Here is a 19,625-nt window from a genome sequence, read left to right as displayed (position 1 = left end):
CTGGTCAGGATGCTGAATATGGTGGCATATAACTTGTATATAATTGAATACAGCACACTCATGAGTGCAAGTCAAAGTGGGAAATTAAGCAAGAGTACTTGACTGTATCAATCTCAGTATCCTAGATACAATATTATACTATAGTTTTGCACCATACCCAGGTTGGGGGAAACTGGGAAATGTGTACAGGGGACTTGTCTACATTATATCTTACCAACTGCATGTGAATCTGCAGTTATCTCAAACATTTATTTTGTGAAAAATTACTTGAACGATAAAATGTCCTATGAATCCAGGCTGAATTATACAAAACCTTAAGAGAACTCAGAAAGTTTTTGACCTGATGACAATTGCGTAACAATGTGTAGACCCAATGAGTAGTTCGATGAATCTTGGGTCATGTAACCAATGAGCTCTTGACTGACAGACAGCAATGAATACTAAGTAACTCTTTATCATTATTATCATTATAACACTTATGTTCTTGGGCCAGAACGTAGAGGTGTCAGATCCACAATGAATGGCTTCAGAAAGGTATAAGTGCTTGAGTATTCCTGAAGATCTTCGTTAAAGAACTTGAGATTCCTTATTAAAAGCTTTTAGTAGCTCTTATCACTTTGCCTTTTAGTAACGTTTGTAAAAATAGTCTATGCAATATCGGTAAATCATGTTTAGAATTTTACAAGATGTGGGTAGAAAACCTCTGTATACTGTTCCCCCAGATAGTTAAGGGGGGAAAAAAACTTAAAGGGGATATTAGAGAAAATTGGTAGTGTGTGTTTCTTTCCTGACACACTTTTGACCTGAGGTCTTTTGGCAGAATATCTGTGTTTTTTATCTCATTAGCTCCAGTGGCACGCACCTCCCAGATCTAATAAGTGGACGTATAGTTTGATTTTAATAAAATGACTAACAGCTGAATGCCAATGTTTGACAGTCCATTGGCATGATATGGCTTTAACGAACTAAGAAATATTAAATCAGTGCTATGAAATCAGTGCTATTTCATACCTCTTCCTATGGACTTATTTGCCAATAGGAATGTTTTTAATGACTTGATGTTTTATTGCTTTGAGAAATATCCCTGAAGGTGATCTGTTCAAATGAGTAATTTTATATAATTTGATATGAAGAAAATGTTGAGTAGTCAAGGAAGATTAATGCAAACCCAATTACTTTCTTGCCTTCTTGGGCTAGATAATTAATCATTAGTTAGCAGAGGGCGTCTTGTGCTGTACATTATTCGAGGTTTAGCAGCATCTCTGGCCCCACATGCCACCCCCACACCAAATGCGACAATCAAAAATGCCTCCAGAAATCACTACATGTCCCTGGGGAGGGGAAAATTACGTCCAGTTGAGACTCACTCAACTAGAGTGATCTTCTCTGGTTAAACATGTTTAATAGTCTTTCCCATAATAATGTGTATTTATTACCTAATATCAGTATTTTCCTTGAGCGACTCAACATTTTAGACACCATGATCTTGACTGAACTACTGCCAAACCCTCCTGGCTGATCTCCCAGCATCTTCTCCTTTCCTCCTATTCTTCACGTTGCAATGTTTTCTAAAAACTGAGCATCACTGAGTCTTAAGCTTACCAGGGGCTCTTTGCCATTTTCAGGACAGTGGCCCAGATCTCTAACATGCCACGGGGCCTGCAAGGACTCTGTAGCTTCGCCTCACACCTCAGTTTCTCTCTGTTCCTGGAACGAGACAGGCCCCTTCCTGCCTTGGGGCTCCTTCAGGCAGGCTCACCACTCCCAAGTCACGTGAAGCCCCTTATTAGACACTGGACAGCTCCATTACAGCGTCTTTCAAAGCTGGTATTTTGCATTTAAATCTGTGATTCTGTGATTAGTGTTCTTCACTAGGCTGGTTAGGATTGCCTTGATTTGGAATTTTGATGCTCACAATTTATTCCTTGGCAACCATTTTTCAAATGAAAATATCGGTTATTTCTTTAAAACTGACCACGCCAATTAAATGACAGACAAGGCCTACCTGGGAGTTGCCAAACCAGTCTTTAATGAGGCATAGCCCATAGTGACTGGATCTCATCCTTGCTTCAACATGAACCTTAAAATTCAACATGGCCAGGAAGTCTTCTATGCTTTATTCCAACTTACGCCAAGTACATGTATACTTGTAATTCATGTCTACTTTCTTCATGCTCTACGAAAATATTCATTTCCATGGGCTTCTTGCTTAGCAATATTTTCTAGTTACCACCCATAACTTGCCATCCACTCAAGACAAATGGTAAGCCCCACAGTATCACATATCGCTGTTTCTCTCTCTCTCTCTCTCTCTCTCTCTCTCTCTCTCTCTCCCCCCCCCCCCTTCTCTCTCTCTCTCCGTCTCTCTCACACTCTCCCTCTCTCTCTCAGCACATAGCAAGCTCAGCTGCATCAGGTCAACTAGGAGAAGGTAAGAGGAAACTGGGTAGTGATAGATTTTGTTTTTACATTATACATAGCTACATAAAAACAAACTCCTTGGAAGGGACAAGAATGGGATGTGCTATATAAATTGCAGCTTAAAAATATTATTCTCAAAAGAGCATATTGCAGATTTGGATGTATTTTATTTACTATTATGTTTAGGTCTGTGTACACCTGAGTACCGTTATTCTCCAACCTAACCAAGCACTTTAAAGTGTTGACAGGGGAAAACCTTGCGCAGGAAGTCATGTCTGTGTCTCTCCTAGGTGTGGGCCGGCACTGAGGAGGCGGACAAAGCCCTGTTAGCCACCGGCTGTGGGAACGTGGCTCCCGGCACCGTCCTCACACCAAGAAACGCGTTCACGGCTGTGTTCCAGTCTCAGGAGGCCCCAGCTCAGGGCTTCTCTGCATCCTTTGTAAGCCGTAAGTAGCACTAAAAACCAAACTGACAAGTCCTTGAAAGGAGGTGGCTGCCACAGCTGAGCTTAGGGAAGAGTGGGAACTGCAAGGGGGTTGGCTGAAACTGGGGACCCAAGGGACAGATATGGGTGGGTCACCTGATCCTGAGAGTACGTCCTTCCTTTAAAAATCAGTGAGAATGGAACTGTGTTCACCAGCAGGTCAATTGAAAAACCATGTACAAATCCTGAGTGCCGCTAAGACGTCTGAAAACAACCCTAACATCTGGGGTGGGCAGGAATTCGGCAGGAGCCCAGGAGGCCAGTACTTAGTAGACAGCCAGGCACCTGGCGTGTAGTACGTTGCCTACCTGAACCAAAATCCTCTGGAGCTTTAAAAACACGCTGATTTTCAGGCTACTCGACCATCTGAATTCAGAATTTGCATGGGTGGGGTCTGGTCTGTTTTCACTCTCTCCCAGGTTAGTCTCCTGGCTGGTAAACTTTGGGAGCCACTTTCTTCAGACTTTTTCATTCTTCTCTTATGACTTTGGTTAGTGAGAAATGTTGCCATTTTTAAGCCTGAGAAGCAATGGTGTGTGCTTGTTGGCTGAATTGAATCCAGTAGCTACTAACTACAAACCATTGTTTAGTTTGATGAAAAGAATTCAAGGAAATAATGCAGTGAACAGATATCTGAGACCTGAATAAAAGAATGAGAGTGGTGTAAAGGAAGTCATGAAAGACAACCCCAGACCTAACTTAGGCCTCCAATTGGTTCCGTGTGTGTGTGTGTGTGTGTGTGTGTGTGTGTGTGTGTGTAACTGTGTGTGCTTTAATATCAGTTTAAAAGGATACTGATATTTTCATATGATCATTTCATATGATACGATCAGCGAGTGATGTTGATTAACTAGTTAGGGGTTACATGGAAACAAATGTCATTTTGGTGGTAAAAAGATAGTTCTATTTCTGACACCAGGGAATCGTGTGAGAATTTGATAAGAGTTGGGATTAGTATATTCAACCATTTTTTTTTAAAGCTGGTATTGTTTTTAATGGTCCGATTACAATGGTAATGGAAATAATATAGCTTTCTAATAATATATATTTTAAAACCATTAGAGAAGTCCCTCTAATATTCCTTGTAATACTGGTTTGGTGGTAACAAACTCCTCTAGCTTTTTCTTATCTGGGAAGCTCTTTATCTGTCCTTCGATTCTAAATGACAGCCTTGCTGGGTAGAGTAATCATAGGTCCTTTTTGTTTTATCGCTTTCAAGATTTCTTGCCAAACCCTTCTGGCCTGCAAGTTTCGGTTGGTACACCTGAAATTAATATAAAATAATATTGATTTGTTATCAATATTATTGAAAAAATTTAAAAGGGGTGAAGGTGAAGAGAAATAAGACGTTCAAATGTCCAGGTATAAAGCAAGTAAGTCATGAGGATATAATGCACAGCGTGGGGTGTATAGTCAATTATACTGTGATAGCACGGCACGGTGTCAGATGGTTGCTGGACTTATCATGGTGATCACTTCTTTAGGTATGTAAATGTTGAATAACTATGGTGCACACCTGAAACTAATATAATATTGTATGCTAGCTATATTTTAATAAAAATCTTTTAAGAAAACATTAGATATACCAACTAGGTACAAATCACTTTTCATCAGTTTTATTTCTTTATCCATATGAACCATATTAAATCTTTGCTAAGTTATCCTTTAATATCTTAAAATTAAGTGATTTAAAGTCAATTTGTGGTAAATTTTATACTACTTAGTCCAAGACCTTACAGCTTTTAAAAAAAATTATATATATATACATATATATGTATATATACATATATATGTGTGTGTGTATATATATATATATATATAGTTATCATTTGTTTATTTTTAAATGAGAGTTCTGTTCTCTATGTTATTATTTCTTCCATTTGGAGTACCTCAGGAAATATGTATATAGAATTTAGGAAATTCGAGTCTTGCCCTCACTGATAAAAAGATGCTGTATGTGAGAACAAATGTTCTGATAATGCCTTTTCCTTCCCACATAGGATGTGGAAGTAATTTCACTCAACCTTCAGGTTACATTGTTTCTCCAAACTACCCAAAGCAATACGATAACAACATGAACTGCACCTACATCATAGAGGCAAATCCTCTGTCCGTGGTCCTCTTGGTGTTCATTTCTTTCCATTTGGAAGGTAAGTTTATTCTTACGTAGATCACAATTGAGTCTTAATACATGCATGAGGGATAAGTAGAGGCAGAGATAGTCTTAAATCACTGTTTGAAGAAAACATTTAAAATGTTGCAGAGTATATTTGATGTAAATTTGATTAAAATTCCATCCAATGTTTTAAGAACACATGCACCAATCTCTATAGTCCATTCAGAAGGGGGAAAAATAACACAAGGACTTTAAGAACACAAACATCACCTAAATAACTTAAGGAAAATAGGTCTGAAATTATTACATGTTGATAATAGTTTTTAATTTATTCATTTGCATTTTTGCTCTATACACGTGCATGTGTGTACACACACCCACATGCGTGCACACACTGTAAACTAACGATAGAAATTATCTTGCTGAGTCAAAGTAGGTGCTCAATAAATGTTGAATGAGTGAATGAATTAATAAAATTAGTGAATATTTGCACTCTACTTTTATTAAGTATTGCCATAGGACATGCTTTCACCTCCTTTCTCCTTTTTTATCTTCATCAATTCCATAGGGATTGTAAAATCCCTAACCACAAGTGCCACTTTGGGTTCATTCCAGCTCTTGGGAATGGGCTGTTGCCTAAGGGAGTAGTGGAGCTTCTGATTTGGGCTGGGCTGTGGCTACAATAGACACAATTTAGTGTTTAATGGATGCTGCGATACTGCAGAAAAAAGATTCCTTCAAGTAGATGGGTATTTTCAATCACTCTGTCACATTGGTATATTTTATAAATTAATTTTTTCATTTTCAAATTATAATTAATCTGAAAATTTGGCAAGTTATCTCTGCATAATCAAATTTCTTTCTGTTTGGGTTAGTCTACCATGGCAGTGAGAAGTTGCATTTAGCAAAATGTCCTACAGTGTTTAGTATCCAGGAAATTTATGTTCCATCAAAATAGAAAGGACATGTCAGTACTCATACACTAATAAATTATACAAAGCCTCTCTCACTTCATTCTTTTTCTGTAACCTCCTTTTCCTATATCTCTACAAGTTGTGGTTTGGAGCATATGTGTTTGCTAGAAAATGCCAAATATAAATTGATGTATGTCAGTGTAAAAATGGAATATGAGGTAAAATATAATCTTTTCAGCATTTGCTAGCACAAAGTCCCAGTAATATAAAAAGATGTTCATGATATATAAAGTATTAGGGGAAGGTGAAACAATGTATGGTTAAGATGATCCAACTTTCTCTTTAAAGTAACATGCGTGTGAATAAAATCCATAAGGCTCATAAGCAGTACTTGTAGAGTTGTTACCACTGTACCATAGATTGCAATACTGATTTTCTTCTTTAAACCTTTCCTATTATTTTTAAATTCAGGGGTATATTGTTTTAATAACAGCAGAAAATGTGTGGCTTACATTGTGCATTTGTATGGCATTTATTCTCGTTACGTTACATAAATACAAGAATGTCATATGCCAATATCATTTAGGGTGAAAAAGGAGATGCCGGTAGACATATTATATAACACAGCCACAAAAAGCACTGCCATTGCCAATGGTATATGTATTATTACAAGGGAACCTATATGACCCCAAACAGTAGCTTCCTGAGTTTCTTTAACTAGGTGGGTAAAAGAAAAAGCACACTCTAGAATACCTTGCATGCGTGTGGTGGGAGAGAACACAGCCTTTTAGGATGGATTCCAATGCCGGGTTGCCGACTTACTAGTCTTGTGACTTTGTGTAAATGACTGCATCTTTCCTCCTGATAACCACTTTCATTTTTTAAAAATATAAAATATTAGTTATGAAAGTTAGATGATGCCTGTAGAAACATATCATGTGAACTGTAACTCATCAGATTGGTCATTGTTTTTCTGCTACCAGTGAGTCAGGCTCTCCAGACACACCCTTACATAAGTCTCCTGAGAGCAGATATTTGGTTTTGCCAGATTAAGTGATTTCTGCTTCTACTAATGAATTTGCTAATCATCACCCAGTTAGAAAGATTGATTTTTTTAATACTATAATATCCTTATGATAATGCCGTGTGACATTTCCAGGATTACAAGTACTCAGCATTTTCAAACTGCTAAGTGAGTAATTTCTGGCTATAGATTAATTGAATTATGATGATTCCCAAAAAGGGCAACATTAATTAAATTTATTTTATACTTAGATTCTTATCACTAATCATATCAAGGCTGACATTCATTGAATACCACCAACACGCTAGAGATCTTTTAGCTACAGTAAAAACAAACTTCTACCCCTTCTAAAGTGAGCCTGAGGGATTCATGTGCAACATATTATGATAAAACTGAGAACTAGATTGACGTCATCAAAATGGTGGCATGAGGTGAGCCTCTGTAAAGCTCCCCTGGAATTTACAATTAATCGAACAACAATAACTCCACAAAGGACTCCCTGCACAGCAGACAGGCAAGACGAAGAGGCCCACTACTGAATTCACCTAAAGGTGGGGGAATCGCACAAGCCGGGAGCAGGGAAGGGAGAAGTGTGGAGACGGAGCCGCGCGGGCACAGGACGCAGACCTAGCTCAGTGCTCCAAGCTCACTGCTTCTGGGAACTACCACAGCTGCGGGAGAGGGAAGAACTGGGACTGCTAGGGCTCCGCTTCCCACAGGGCTGAGGGGGCAGCATATAACACAGCTGAACCCAACACTCACAGCAGAGACCTCGGAGAAAAGACTGAGGGAAGAAGGCTGAAAACAGTGGTTTAAGCCCTCACTGCCGAGCAGAGAATGGAAGCTATAGGCACTGAGACTAGCCGCCCCCTCCCTACCCTCCCAGAGCTCACCCCGACTCCACCTGCCCAATGCTAGAAGCGGAACAGTAGCAGTGTTAGATCAAAGGAACCGAATATTTGCTGTTCTGAGAACTGTGGACCGCAGACACAGATTCGCAGCCCAACTAGTTCCTGCAAAGGGGAGGGAGCTGTGGAAGCAGGACTGGTGGTCGCCGCCATTGCTCTGGGCCACCTCTCACAACTCACCCCGTGCCTGGCCCCACCTCTCTGGGTGGGTCCCTGCAGGAGTAAACAGAACTGCTGAAACATACGGGCTCAGAATCTGGTGCAGGAAGAGCTTCGGAACTTCAAAAGCTCTCCGCATACCCACCGGGACACTGAGCCCTGTGACCCAGGCGAACTATTAACAGAGGAGAAGCCCGTCTCCCAGGGAATCCCCCCATTGTGTGAGAAGCTGGAATAGTGCAGAGAAAACATAGCACTACCGTGTGAGAGAGAAAAAAAAAGGCTGCAGTCAGAGAGAAAATAAAACATTCTACCAACAAATACTGGAAAACAAAAGAAAGACCTCTTCCTATCAACCTGTTGCAGAAGCCACTCCTGTAGATGTCTAGGAAGAGAAATAATAAATCAGTAATTGCCATGAATAACCAAGGAGATAAGACGGCTCAGAAAGAAAGTGAAAAGTCTCCAGAAAAGGAACTTAAAGATATGGAAATATGTGACTTAAATGACAGAGAATTCAAGATTGCAGTTCTGAAAAATCTCAGCGAGATGCAAGAAAAAACAGAAAGGCAGTTTAATGAACTCAGAAACACAATCAAAGAACAACACGAGCATTTTATGAAAGAGATTGTAATTTTAAAAAAGAACCAAATAGAATTTCTGGAGATTAAGAACTCAGTAGAAGAAATTAAGAATGAAATAACCAGCTTAGGTAGTAGAGTTGACCAGATGGAGGAAAGAATCAGTGACATCTAAGATAGAAACCTGGAAATTACACAGATGGAAGAAGAAAGAGACTTGAGACTTAAAGAACTCTACAAGAACTTTCAGACTCCATCAGAAAGAGCAATATAAGAATAATGGGCATACCAGAAGGAGAAGAAAGAGCGAAGGTAACAGAGAATATATTCAAACAAATTGTCGATGAGAACTTCCCAAACTTGTGGACAGAACTGGATCCTCGAACCCAAGAAGCAAACAGAAAACCTAATTACCTCAATCTCAACAGGCCTTCTCCAAGGCACATTGTATTGAAGCTGTCTAAAATCAACGACAAAGAAAGAATCCTCAAGGCAGCCAGGGAAAAGAAGACGGTAACCTACAAAGGAAAACCCATTAGATTATCATCAGATTTTTCAGCAGAAACTCTACAAGCCAGGAGGGAGTGGAACAAAATATTCAAACTATTGAAAGAGAGAAATTATGAGCCAAGAATCATATATCCAGCAAAGATATTCTTTAGATATGAAGGAGGAATAAAGACCTTTCCAGACATACAGAAGCTGAGGGAATTTTCTAATACATGACCTGCACTACAAGAAATACTAAAAGAGGCTATTCGACCACCATCAACAGGGACAATTTGTCGCAACCAAAACATAAAAAGGGGGAGAGTCAAGGCCTGAACCGGAATATGGGAATGGAGAAAGTAAACGTGCTGAACAAAATGGAATACACTAAATATCAAACTTTCTTTTACATAAACAAGGGTAACCACTCAAAAAAAAATCCAGAACTGAAATATAAACTGTAATAAAAGAAGAAACAGAGGGAAACATCATAGAATACCACCACACAGAAATAACAGACAACAACAAAAAGGCAAAGAAACAATGGAGACACAGCCTTACCAGAAAAGTAAAGATAGAAAAAAAACAACAAAAAAACAAAACAAACAAAAAAAAAACTGAGAACTGATCTCAAGAAAAATCACAGCTATTTTTTTTTTTTTTTTTTCTTTTCCCAAGAGCATTGGCCTTTCTAGCTGCTCTAGGCCATAGGGACTGTTTATGAGAGACTATGTCCCAATGACTAAGTATTTCCAAGCAGAGCCAGCACTGACCTAGGTGAAGATGAAGACCTGTGTTCTAGACTTGTGTTTTTGGTGGGCCATTAACATAAAAGGTGGATTTGGCAAGAAAAAGATGGGCTACCCCATGCTACACAATCCTATGAGGAAGCACTAGTCCTCACATTGTGTTTGCTAAGCAGTGACAACTGGTTAGGCAAGGTTTACTCTTCAGGCTAGGATACTGATTATTCAACCACACGCTGGTACTTTCCCAACAGGGAGGTTACCAAGGTTCAGTAAACTACTTTCCACTATAGTTATGTTACTCTAAAAGTATGATGTGATATTGTATGTTGACCTAAGTTTCTCTTTCTCATTATTATTACATTTCCAATACTAGTCTCACTATAAACTACAGACTTCTCATAGCTTCTATATAATCACTACTTCAGTATAAAAATTCCAAAGGAATCAGTTAAAAGTCATGGAAGAAATTTTCTCTTTTTTTCTGAATGTAATCTCAAGACTAAAATGGCTCTTGAAATTCTTAACGGTGTCCTCAAAAATTGTAAAATAAAATAGGGAATTCACAAATTCAAAATGTTTCTTTTGGTCAAAAAATAAAAAACCAGAAACAGACGAAGTTTACAGCAAAGGATGAGAGAGAAACTCTCACTGTTTGTACTTATTTTGGAATTGGATGTCATTAAATAGCTACTTATTTAATTTCCCCAATATTGAGCAGTCTAAAAGTATATTTTGTGTTTTTATTATTTATTTGGCCAAGTAGATAATTCCATGTTGCTAGGAAGATTATAGTCATTTTTGTTGTTTGTTTGTTTTAGATTTCCAGGACAGCCAGAGAGGAAGTCCATAATATTTGCTTGAATTTTCTTTTATTAACTTGGAAGTCTTGGTTTATAAGCTATACCTACTATAAAGCTAAAAGGAAAAAGGAAAGACAGTTTAGGTTTAGATTTCCCCTTTTGCCCGCCAAGAAGCACAAAAATTGAGTTTTGTTATTTTTCTTAGTTTGCATCCCCTGACCACCGCATTTAAATCTAAGTGTTGTTTTTTTTTTAAGTGATATTACTCAACTACTTACCATTTCTTCTCTTAGCTTTCTCAATTATTTCTAAAGAAACAGAATGTAGACCCATTTCACAATTCATTGTTTTAGAAGTATTGGGCAATGATTCTTAGGAGATAGTTCCTATTAACATTTTATTCAAATTGGCCAAGCACTAGCGGAGACACTTTAGTTATGTGAGATCCTTTGCTTGCCTGTGTCATAAGACTTTGGCTTGCCCACTCCGTAGAGCTTAGTTTTATACTCACACATGCTTCTCTCGCCCGCTGAATCATGTGCTCCATTGAGGTTACTAGTCTCCAAACTACTTGGAGCAAAGTTAATTAGACAGACAACAGACCTCACTCATTGCTGCCCCCTAATTCACCTGCTTCTCCCTACCGAAAAAAAAAAAAAAAAAAAAAAAAACTTTATCTTATATACAATATTAAAATATTCCAACCAAAAGAATTTTTCCCTCTCTTCCTCTTTGGCATCTATCTCTGCTTCTATCTATGACTCTCAGGGGAAAATTGCAGTCTGAATCTAAATTCCACAAGTTTCTACCATTTGCTGAATGACTCATCCTTGGTTTCCTGTCCATTTTCTCCAAGTTCTTGGAATCATGACGGAAATCAGAATTGAACCTTGCTCTGTGATAAAGTTCAATATGATAAAAATTATATTTCAGGACATCGAAGAGAGCCTTACTCATTTCAAACAATAAATGTATTTGAAAGTTTTTTAGAAGGATGGAAAGTACTCATTAAAACATCATGGAAGATCGTTTTGTGCTTCAGAGATTTCAGTAGTAAATATACACGAAATCATTTACTGGAGATAGAATTAAGAATGACTGTAGCCCCTTGTCCCATGGCATGGGCTGTAGTCCAAGGGGAAAGTATTGTTCAATGTCAGGGTACTTCTCTTCCTGACAAGTTCTCCTATGTCTGAATGCTGCCTCTTGACCATAAACTCATTTTTGATAACCATCTTGCTTCTTGAAGAACTTTTTTCAAACCTTGACTAAGTTCCTCTCTCCCTAGAAGGCAATCTTCCTAGCTGGATTTAATTATACATATTCTACTTTAGAGTTCTGTACCTATTTTGATTATATATTCAATTGGTTCCCCCTATGATTATGGGAAAGTTTTTAATATCATTATTTTCTGCTGCCTATAGTCTTTGTCATCAAGTGTCCTCTCATTAAAGAATCTGACATCTTTGATCTGATGCAGTGATGTGATAGGTAGAGCTTGAGAAAAATGTGTATGTGTGTGAATTAGTTGATGCCTAATGACATCTTAAATCTCACTCTTTTGTATATTACCTGGTTTAGCTAATCCTTGGTAGCTCTTATACTTTAGGTAACTATACAATATCTGATATATTGTAATGTTTGATTTCTTGTGGAAACAATTTGGAAGGACACCATAACTTTAAAAAATGACTACTGGAAAGGATGCAAGAATGTTTGTATCCACCCAACAACTTGCCTAAATCATAACTTTCACAATTTCTTGAGTCAGGCTTTGAGAATGAACAGATTATCTTGAATGGTTTGTTTATATTTGATGTTCTGTTGCTATCTACGAAAAAATTAAAATCCCCTCATAAATTCCTCTGCCTCTCCTCTGCCCAATTTCCTTATTGTTGTATACAAATCTTTTATAAATAGTTAATGAGTTTTGGTTATGTCTCAATATTGATATGTCACCTCTACTTCATGGATGACCTTTCTATAATTAAACTAGTTCTTTTAAATTATTATTTGGAGGAATAATCAAGCATATGTTACACTTTAGCTTATTTTTCACAATCTTTCTGTAATTTTGTAAGACAGCTATCACTGTGATATGTCATTAGGCCAACAACTTAAAAACTGAGAGATACTTAAAGGATACCTGTATAGCAGACCATTTGACCAATGTGAGACCAAGATTTTAATCTAGAATCAGCAATATTTCTTTTCATTTCTTTTCATTTTGGTTTTACAACTTTACATATTTTTGCCGGCTAGAGGTAATTTTACAATTAACGTATAACATTTTTTTCTCCTCAAACTCACATACTCTAAATTTTCTAAAACTCCAGTGGAGCTACTGTTGTCTTGAAGACAAATTCTGAGATTATAATTAAGATACATAATCTGGCAATATTCAAACCAGTCTATTTCTTTTTTGTCCTATTTTTCCAAAACCATATTGCTTCTATTTATATGATATGGTCATTGAGGTCAAGCATTTCACATTTTTAACTTGTAGATCTATGCCCAATTAGAAGCATTTCTAGTCCAGAATCTTCAAAGTGAAGGAATTCTTTGAGGTTAATTTAATAAATGCATCTTGAATTGATACCTCAAGATTTCTTTAAGCTAGATAGAAATTCATTTGAGGAACCAAATTCATTCCTAAAATGACTTAAGATTTATATTGCATAGATATTTTCTGATACAAATATAAATTTTATCTAAGATAATACTCAGATCTAAAAATGGGAGGGAGCTTTTAAATGTACAGATATGTACAAAAATGCACTCATCAAGATTCTTTCAAGTTAGATTATCTTCAAGTTAGCTTAGATATAAATCAGAGTTCATAGGAAGGATACTGGGTTATCTCATCTCCTCAAAGAAAGGTTTCAAAATAAGAAAGGGAGTCAGGGGTTTTGAGAGCAAGTGGAAGCAGGAACAAGAGTCCTGCAGAGTGCTCTCTCTAGCCCCTTCTCTTTATGCTGCTTTCTACATGACAACTTTATTTTCCCTTCCTACAGCATGGCTTCCTTCCCATGTCAGGAGATAGCTTGTGGAAAAGTGCTTTTCCAAGTTGAACATCTCCGGCTCCCACTGTTGACTCCTCTTACTCAGTTACATTGTGAACATGTCTGACGGGCCCAGTCGGGTCTGATATTCTACCTTGGAGTAATCATTCTATCAACAATGCTCAGAATGGTGGGGTTTTATAAAAAGTAATTACAACAATGATTATGATAATTTGTACTGTATGGATGAGGGATTTTTATGGTACAATTAACAGGAAACAATTCAACGTGGTTTAAACATAAAAGGACAATTTGTTGACTTTAACTTCTGGAAGAGCTCAAAGTTGGGTGTGCCTCAAATCGGCGTCATCTAGCATTTCAATTATGTCATGCGGTATTCTACCTTTTCTGTTCTCACCTGTGCAACTGAGTGTGAGCCTCCCTTTAAGGCTGGCTTCTCTCCTAGCTGCAGGGTAGCTGCCCTCACAGTGGGGGTTGTGTGTTCCTAGTGCACATCCAGGAAGAGAGAGGGCGGCTATCCAGTGGCAGCTGGAGTTGGCTTATACCATCTTGCAGTAGTCAGCCTTGCTCCTCCATTCCAAATTCTGCATTTAATGGCCTCATGTTGGTAGCTTGGCATTGGCTATAGGGAGATATTTATACCATGGAAATTGGCAACTGCTACAAATGAGGGCTATTTTTTCCCTCAGAGAATTGGCTGTTACATTTACCAGCACACTACTGTCTATTCCAGATTCCAAGCAAGGGTGTTGAAATTTACCCTAATTGAATTGGCTTAGGTCACATGCCCATGCTTGAAACAAGGTCTATAGCCAGGGGACTTGAAATTATAAAGCAAGTGTATATCATAATTTCTTTCATTTATAAGAGTGTTCTAACAACAAACAGGCAGTCGTATGTCAGAGTCCATCCACCATGTCATAGTATACAATCATATAAAATGCTGTAATGTAGTTTTATTCAGTTACAATGGGGAATTTGTAAGTACAATGGGGGGTGTTAGATATATGTTCAATTTGACATCTATATGAAATAAAAGTGTTTTCTGTGGTTGCTGGTGAGCACATAAAAAGTATTCCATATCATTAGTTATCAGAACAATGCAAATTAAATGTCACAATAAGGTACCATTTTACACACACCAGATGACTAAAATTAAAAAGACTGACAGTACCAAATACTGGCAAGCGTGCAGAGCAACTGGAAGTTTCATACATTCCTGATGAGAGTGTACACAGATATAATCACTTAGAAGAATTGGTTGGCAGTTTCTTATAGAATTAAATACACCCCTGATTTCTGACCCAGTGATTCCACACCTAGGTATTCACCTAGGAGATATAAAAACATATGATCATGCTAGTATCCAGAATGTAAAAGAACTTTTACAGCTGAACAATAGAAGACAAATAACCCATTTTGAAAATGGCAGAGAATCTAAACAGACATTTCTTCAGAGAAGGTGTACAAACGGCCAGTTACTACACGAAAAGATGCTGAGCGTCATTAGTCGTAGGGAAGTACACATCCAGCGCACAGTGAGCTACCACTTTATTCCCACAAGAAAGGCTATAATAGAAGACGGACAGTCACAGCTGTTGGCGATGATGTGGAAAATGGGAACCCTCATGCATTTCTGGTGGGGTGGTAGATGGTGCAGCCTCTTGGGAAGACAGTCTGATCGGGCCTCCAAATATTAAATATAGGGTTACCATGCGAGTCAGCACTCCCACTTATACACCCAAGAAAAAATGAAAGCATATATCCACATGAAGCCTTGTACATGAATGTTGGTAGCTACATTATTCATAATCATCAAAAGGTAGAAACAACCCAAAGGTCCCTCGGCTGCTGAATGATAACAAAACGTGGTCTGTCATACAGTGGATTACCACTCGGCCTTGGCAGGAATTGAGTGCTGACACACGCTGCAACAGGGACGAACCTCAAAAACATTGTTAAGTAAAAGCAGCCAGTCACAAAAGGCCACATATTAGATGATTCTGTTTATGTGACATGTCCAGAAAAGACAAATCCATAGAGACTGAAAGTAGGTTAGTAGATGGTGGTCCGGGGGTGGGAGGACGATACAAACGGGGAGAGGAATGGGGAGTGATTGTTAATGGCTACGAGGTTTCTCTACAGGGTGACGAAAATGTAGAATTGGGGGAAATGTCAGATATCCAAAGTGCTGTGGGACTGTGAGTTAGGAATGCCTTCCCAAAGGGCCATTTGATAAACCTGAAAAAGAAACTTACCTCCAGTAACTAAACTTCTAAAAATGTATTCCAGTGAAACAATGAGAAATTTCCACAAACATTTATGTACAGAATGTTTGTTTTGACAATATTTTTAATCACAAAAAGTGGAAAAGAGAATTATCAAGCATAGGGGACTAATTGAACATGGTATCATATATCTATATGTTATGATTTGAGAGGCATTAAATTCAATGCTTTAGAAGAATATTTAATCACATAAAAATGCATGATGGCATGTTATTTTCTGTTAATAAAAATTAGGTTATAAAAGATCATGCTCAGTGTGATCCCAATTAATGTTTTAACAGAATCATTCAACCATAAAATGACTGGATACATTGTAGTAATCACAGGTTTTTAAACTTTTTGTTTATTCTGGTTTTTATGTCTCTTTGGGATGAGTTGCAGTACATATTTGTTTTATAACTAGAAAACAAAACAACCATAAATATTTTACAATCACTGAACTCTTTAGTTAGTGTTGCTTGTGAGAGCATTTACAATGGGTGTTCAATAACCATTAAGGAATTTCTAAATATCTGTCCATGACCGGAGTTCAAGTTAAAGCAGGGTTTCTCAATAGCGGCACCGTTGACGTTTGGAGCCAGGCAACTTTGCTTGTGGCTTCAGGGCAGGGGTTGCGGGGCTTCTCTGGACATTGCAGCATATTCAGCAGCATCCCTGGGGTTTTACCCCATGCGTGCCAGTAGCTACCCCAGCGTGAGAGCAAAAACACCTTCAGATATTGCCAAACGTCCCTAAGAGGCAAAATTGTGTCCAGTTTATAATCATTGAACTAAAGAACCATTTGACAAAGGAAGAAAAGTCTGGATTGTTTCCAAGTGGGATTTACCTATTGTGAAGTATTCCCAGGGTTCTCGTACCTGTGCTTGTTTTGTAACTAAGGTACACATCGTTTCATCAAGAAGCTAAGTTAAAATAACGATTTACCAAAATAGTTCCCGATTCTCGTTTTTCTTTTGTGTGCAAATTGCGTGAATCTTCGTGACATCTTTGTTTGAATGTTTACAGCATGGGTGGTTTATGTTGCTTCTGATTAAAATGCTGGTTGTTCCTTGCTTTGCACAGCTCGCTCAGCAGTAACGGGAAGCTGTGACAATGACGGTGTGCACATCATCAGGGGTCGCAGCGTAGCTTCCACGCCTGTGGCCACCGTGTGTGGTGAGGAGATCCTGTCCCCGGTCACCACCTCCGGTCCAGTGCTGCTTAACTTCTACTCTAACTCACACACCACCGACTTTGGATTCAAGTTTTCCTATAGGATTACCTGTGAGTAGCCATAATGATGTAGTGTGGAAATTTATTTTCTTCTTGAGTAATTCCCATCAGGAGTTTTAATTGTGATTCATACATCACCAACTTGAAGATTCAGAGTGTTTAAGGGAAAAAAAAAGATCAATTATGTTCCTAGTCCAAAAATACTTAGACATTTGTCTTTCATATATAAAAAAAATATATGGGAGGCTCTTTTTCATGAACTTTGGCTAGAACTACTCTTTGAAAGTCAAGTGGAAGACTAAGGTTTATTTTGATAAGTTAAAAATGAATGTTCCTGCTATCTTTAGTTCTGTATGTATTACACAAAGGCGATTTTTTTGGCCTGGTCTGTCCGGGTGATCGTTTCATTTTCCCGAGTCACTTTGCTAAAGTGAAAAGCAATACTGGATTAATTTAGAAAAAATGTAGGAGAATAGCTTTACGATCTTCTGGTAGGAACAGATTTTTTTTACCAATATATAAAAAGTGCACGCCTTAGAGAAAAAGGAAAGATCAATGTATTCAACTATGTTAAAATGTGCGACTTCTCTATATCAAAGTCACAGATTGGGCAACGGTCTTTGTAGCTACCAGGATCTTGTCATTCTTTACAATTTGATGTGTGTTTATTTGAAAATCATCAGACTATATCTGTCTTTTCCTCTCCAGTGATAACCTTGGATGGTTAACTTGCTGGCAGCATTTTCCCCTCACCATCCATCCCAACGTCAGTGAAATGGCACACAAATCATGCAAAAATCTGTGTTGCATCTTTACCTGACCAAAGCCGTTGCTAAAAGTAGAAAGTTAAATAATTATCTTTCAAATAAATAACTGTTCCCATCTACAGAGAGACTGAAAATGTTTACTTACTCATGAAAAAAAAAAAAAAAAAAAAAAGGCCTGCACAATTTATTCACGTGAGCTGCGGCCTGAGTTCTGACGCCCATTTATAAAGTATGACTTTCTGTAGCTCTATCAGTCTGCTGGCACAAACAGAGTAGAACTGAGCAACAAACATTCCTTCCCCTTAAAGAAAATGATTGATTTGTTTTATTCTTGGGGTACAACTGCTGTTTTGGGGCATTTCATCGCTGCTTTATATTCTTTTACTCTTTAATCCCTCATTTTCCTAAAACACGGGGTTTTACATATCCACATTTAAAGTGTGTTGTTGATATTAAGATTTCAAATCCTGACAATGTACAAATCTGGGAGGTACTTGGGCTTTGATAAGCTTTCAGAGACCACATAATTATGTACAAGATGAAGTAGAGTGATGGCTAATCAAATCTGATGTTCAGTCCACCACAAATGTCCTCGGGGAATCTTAGCACGTGAAAACTTATGGGCATGTAAAGAATAGCTTTCCTCGGAAAGTGGGCTCTGCTGAAGCTAGATACATGAATAAATAAATAGCCTTAAATGGCAACTACCACTTGTTTCTTATTTCTAAGAGATCTCAGGGGACGATGTCCACTGATAGCATATAAGCCATAGGAATAGGATCAAAATATACTAACCCCATTCCAATTTTAGAATCACAAAAGAAAATGAATATAAACCTCTTTCCTGCAAAGAGAGTTGGGCACTTTCTATCCTTAGCTGGCATAACCTAATCCTCCTCATACGTTAGTCCAAGCAAAACTAATAATTTTATTTTTCTTATAATGGGTTTATTATATTTTTACGGCTGTTGTTTTGACCAATGGGAGTAACTAAGGGCTCTGGGCAGATGGCTGACTCAGTGTGGGGAGTGGGCCCGGCCTCCTCAGGCTTGTTGGGTACCAATAATACAAATGTGGGCAAGTATGGTCGTTACCAGTCTCACAACGAAATAGAAATACACGGGACCCAAGAGCTATGCATTAGAGCCCACAGAGGGAATTAAACGCAAACATTCCAAAATGATTTCCAATCCTTCACCTTTTAATAGTCTACCATTGACAGAGGAGACTCCATAGTATTTAAGATTTCTAGATCGCAGATCTTCCTGGATTTATATGCCCACAATGTGCCTTGGATTCTGCATGCCTTTTCTAAACTTCCATTATCAGTGTAATCCTTCCGAATCTGTGGCTTCAATACAGAGAAAAGACAGTTACCTCCCAACACATGAAATGTCCTTTCTCATTATTTTCGCTCTGATCATTAATTTGGCTCAGACCTATTCCATTCCATGATGTGCCTTAAATTTTTCTTTCCTGCTTTTCCTCCCTTACTGTCTCGTCCCCCCACCTCAGTGGAAAACCCAGAATTATTTGTAAACACAATAAAGGAAGGTTTAAGTTGCTCTAAGACAAATAATTGTCATCTCTCTTACGGGACAAGTTACAATAGCAAAGAATATCTCAAAATTATTTTTCCATGCGATGAGGACTCATTGTTCTCTGCATATTCCCCTGTTCTCTGTTGCA

The 19,625-nt window shown here is 38.0% G+C and overlaps 1 protein-coding gene across 1 annotated transcript in view; it reads left to right on the top strand.

Moving 5' to 3' along the window:
• CUBN (cubilin) overlaps positions 1-19,625 on the top strand; it is a 245,413-nt gene that overhangs the window by 186,053 nt on the left and 39,735 nt on the right. The window contains exons 55-57 of the mRNA XM_074324816.2: positions 2,712-2,868; positions 4,907-5,056; positions 17,020-17,220. Coding sequence (XP_074180917.2) covers positions 2,712-2,868; positions 4,907-5,056; positions 17,020-17,220 — 508 coding nt within the window. The remainder of the gene's footprint in view (positions 1-2,711; positions 2,869-4,906; positions 5,057-17,019; positions 17,221-19,625) is intronic.

The sequence above is a fragment of the Rhinolophus sinicus genome, chromosome 1, assembly GCF_057876585.1.
Source record: "Rhinolophus sinicus isolate RSI-liver-muscle chromosome 1, RSI-T2T, whole genome shotgun sequence".
NCBI lineage: Eukaryota > Metazoa > Chordata > Mammalia > Chiroptera > Rhinolophidae > Rhinolophus > Rhinolophus sinicus.
The sequence above is the reverse complement of the archived record's forward strand: the minus strand, read 5'-3'. Positions and strand labels throughout refer to the sequence as shown.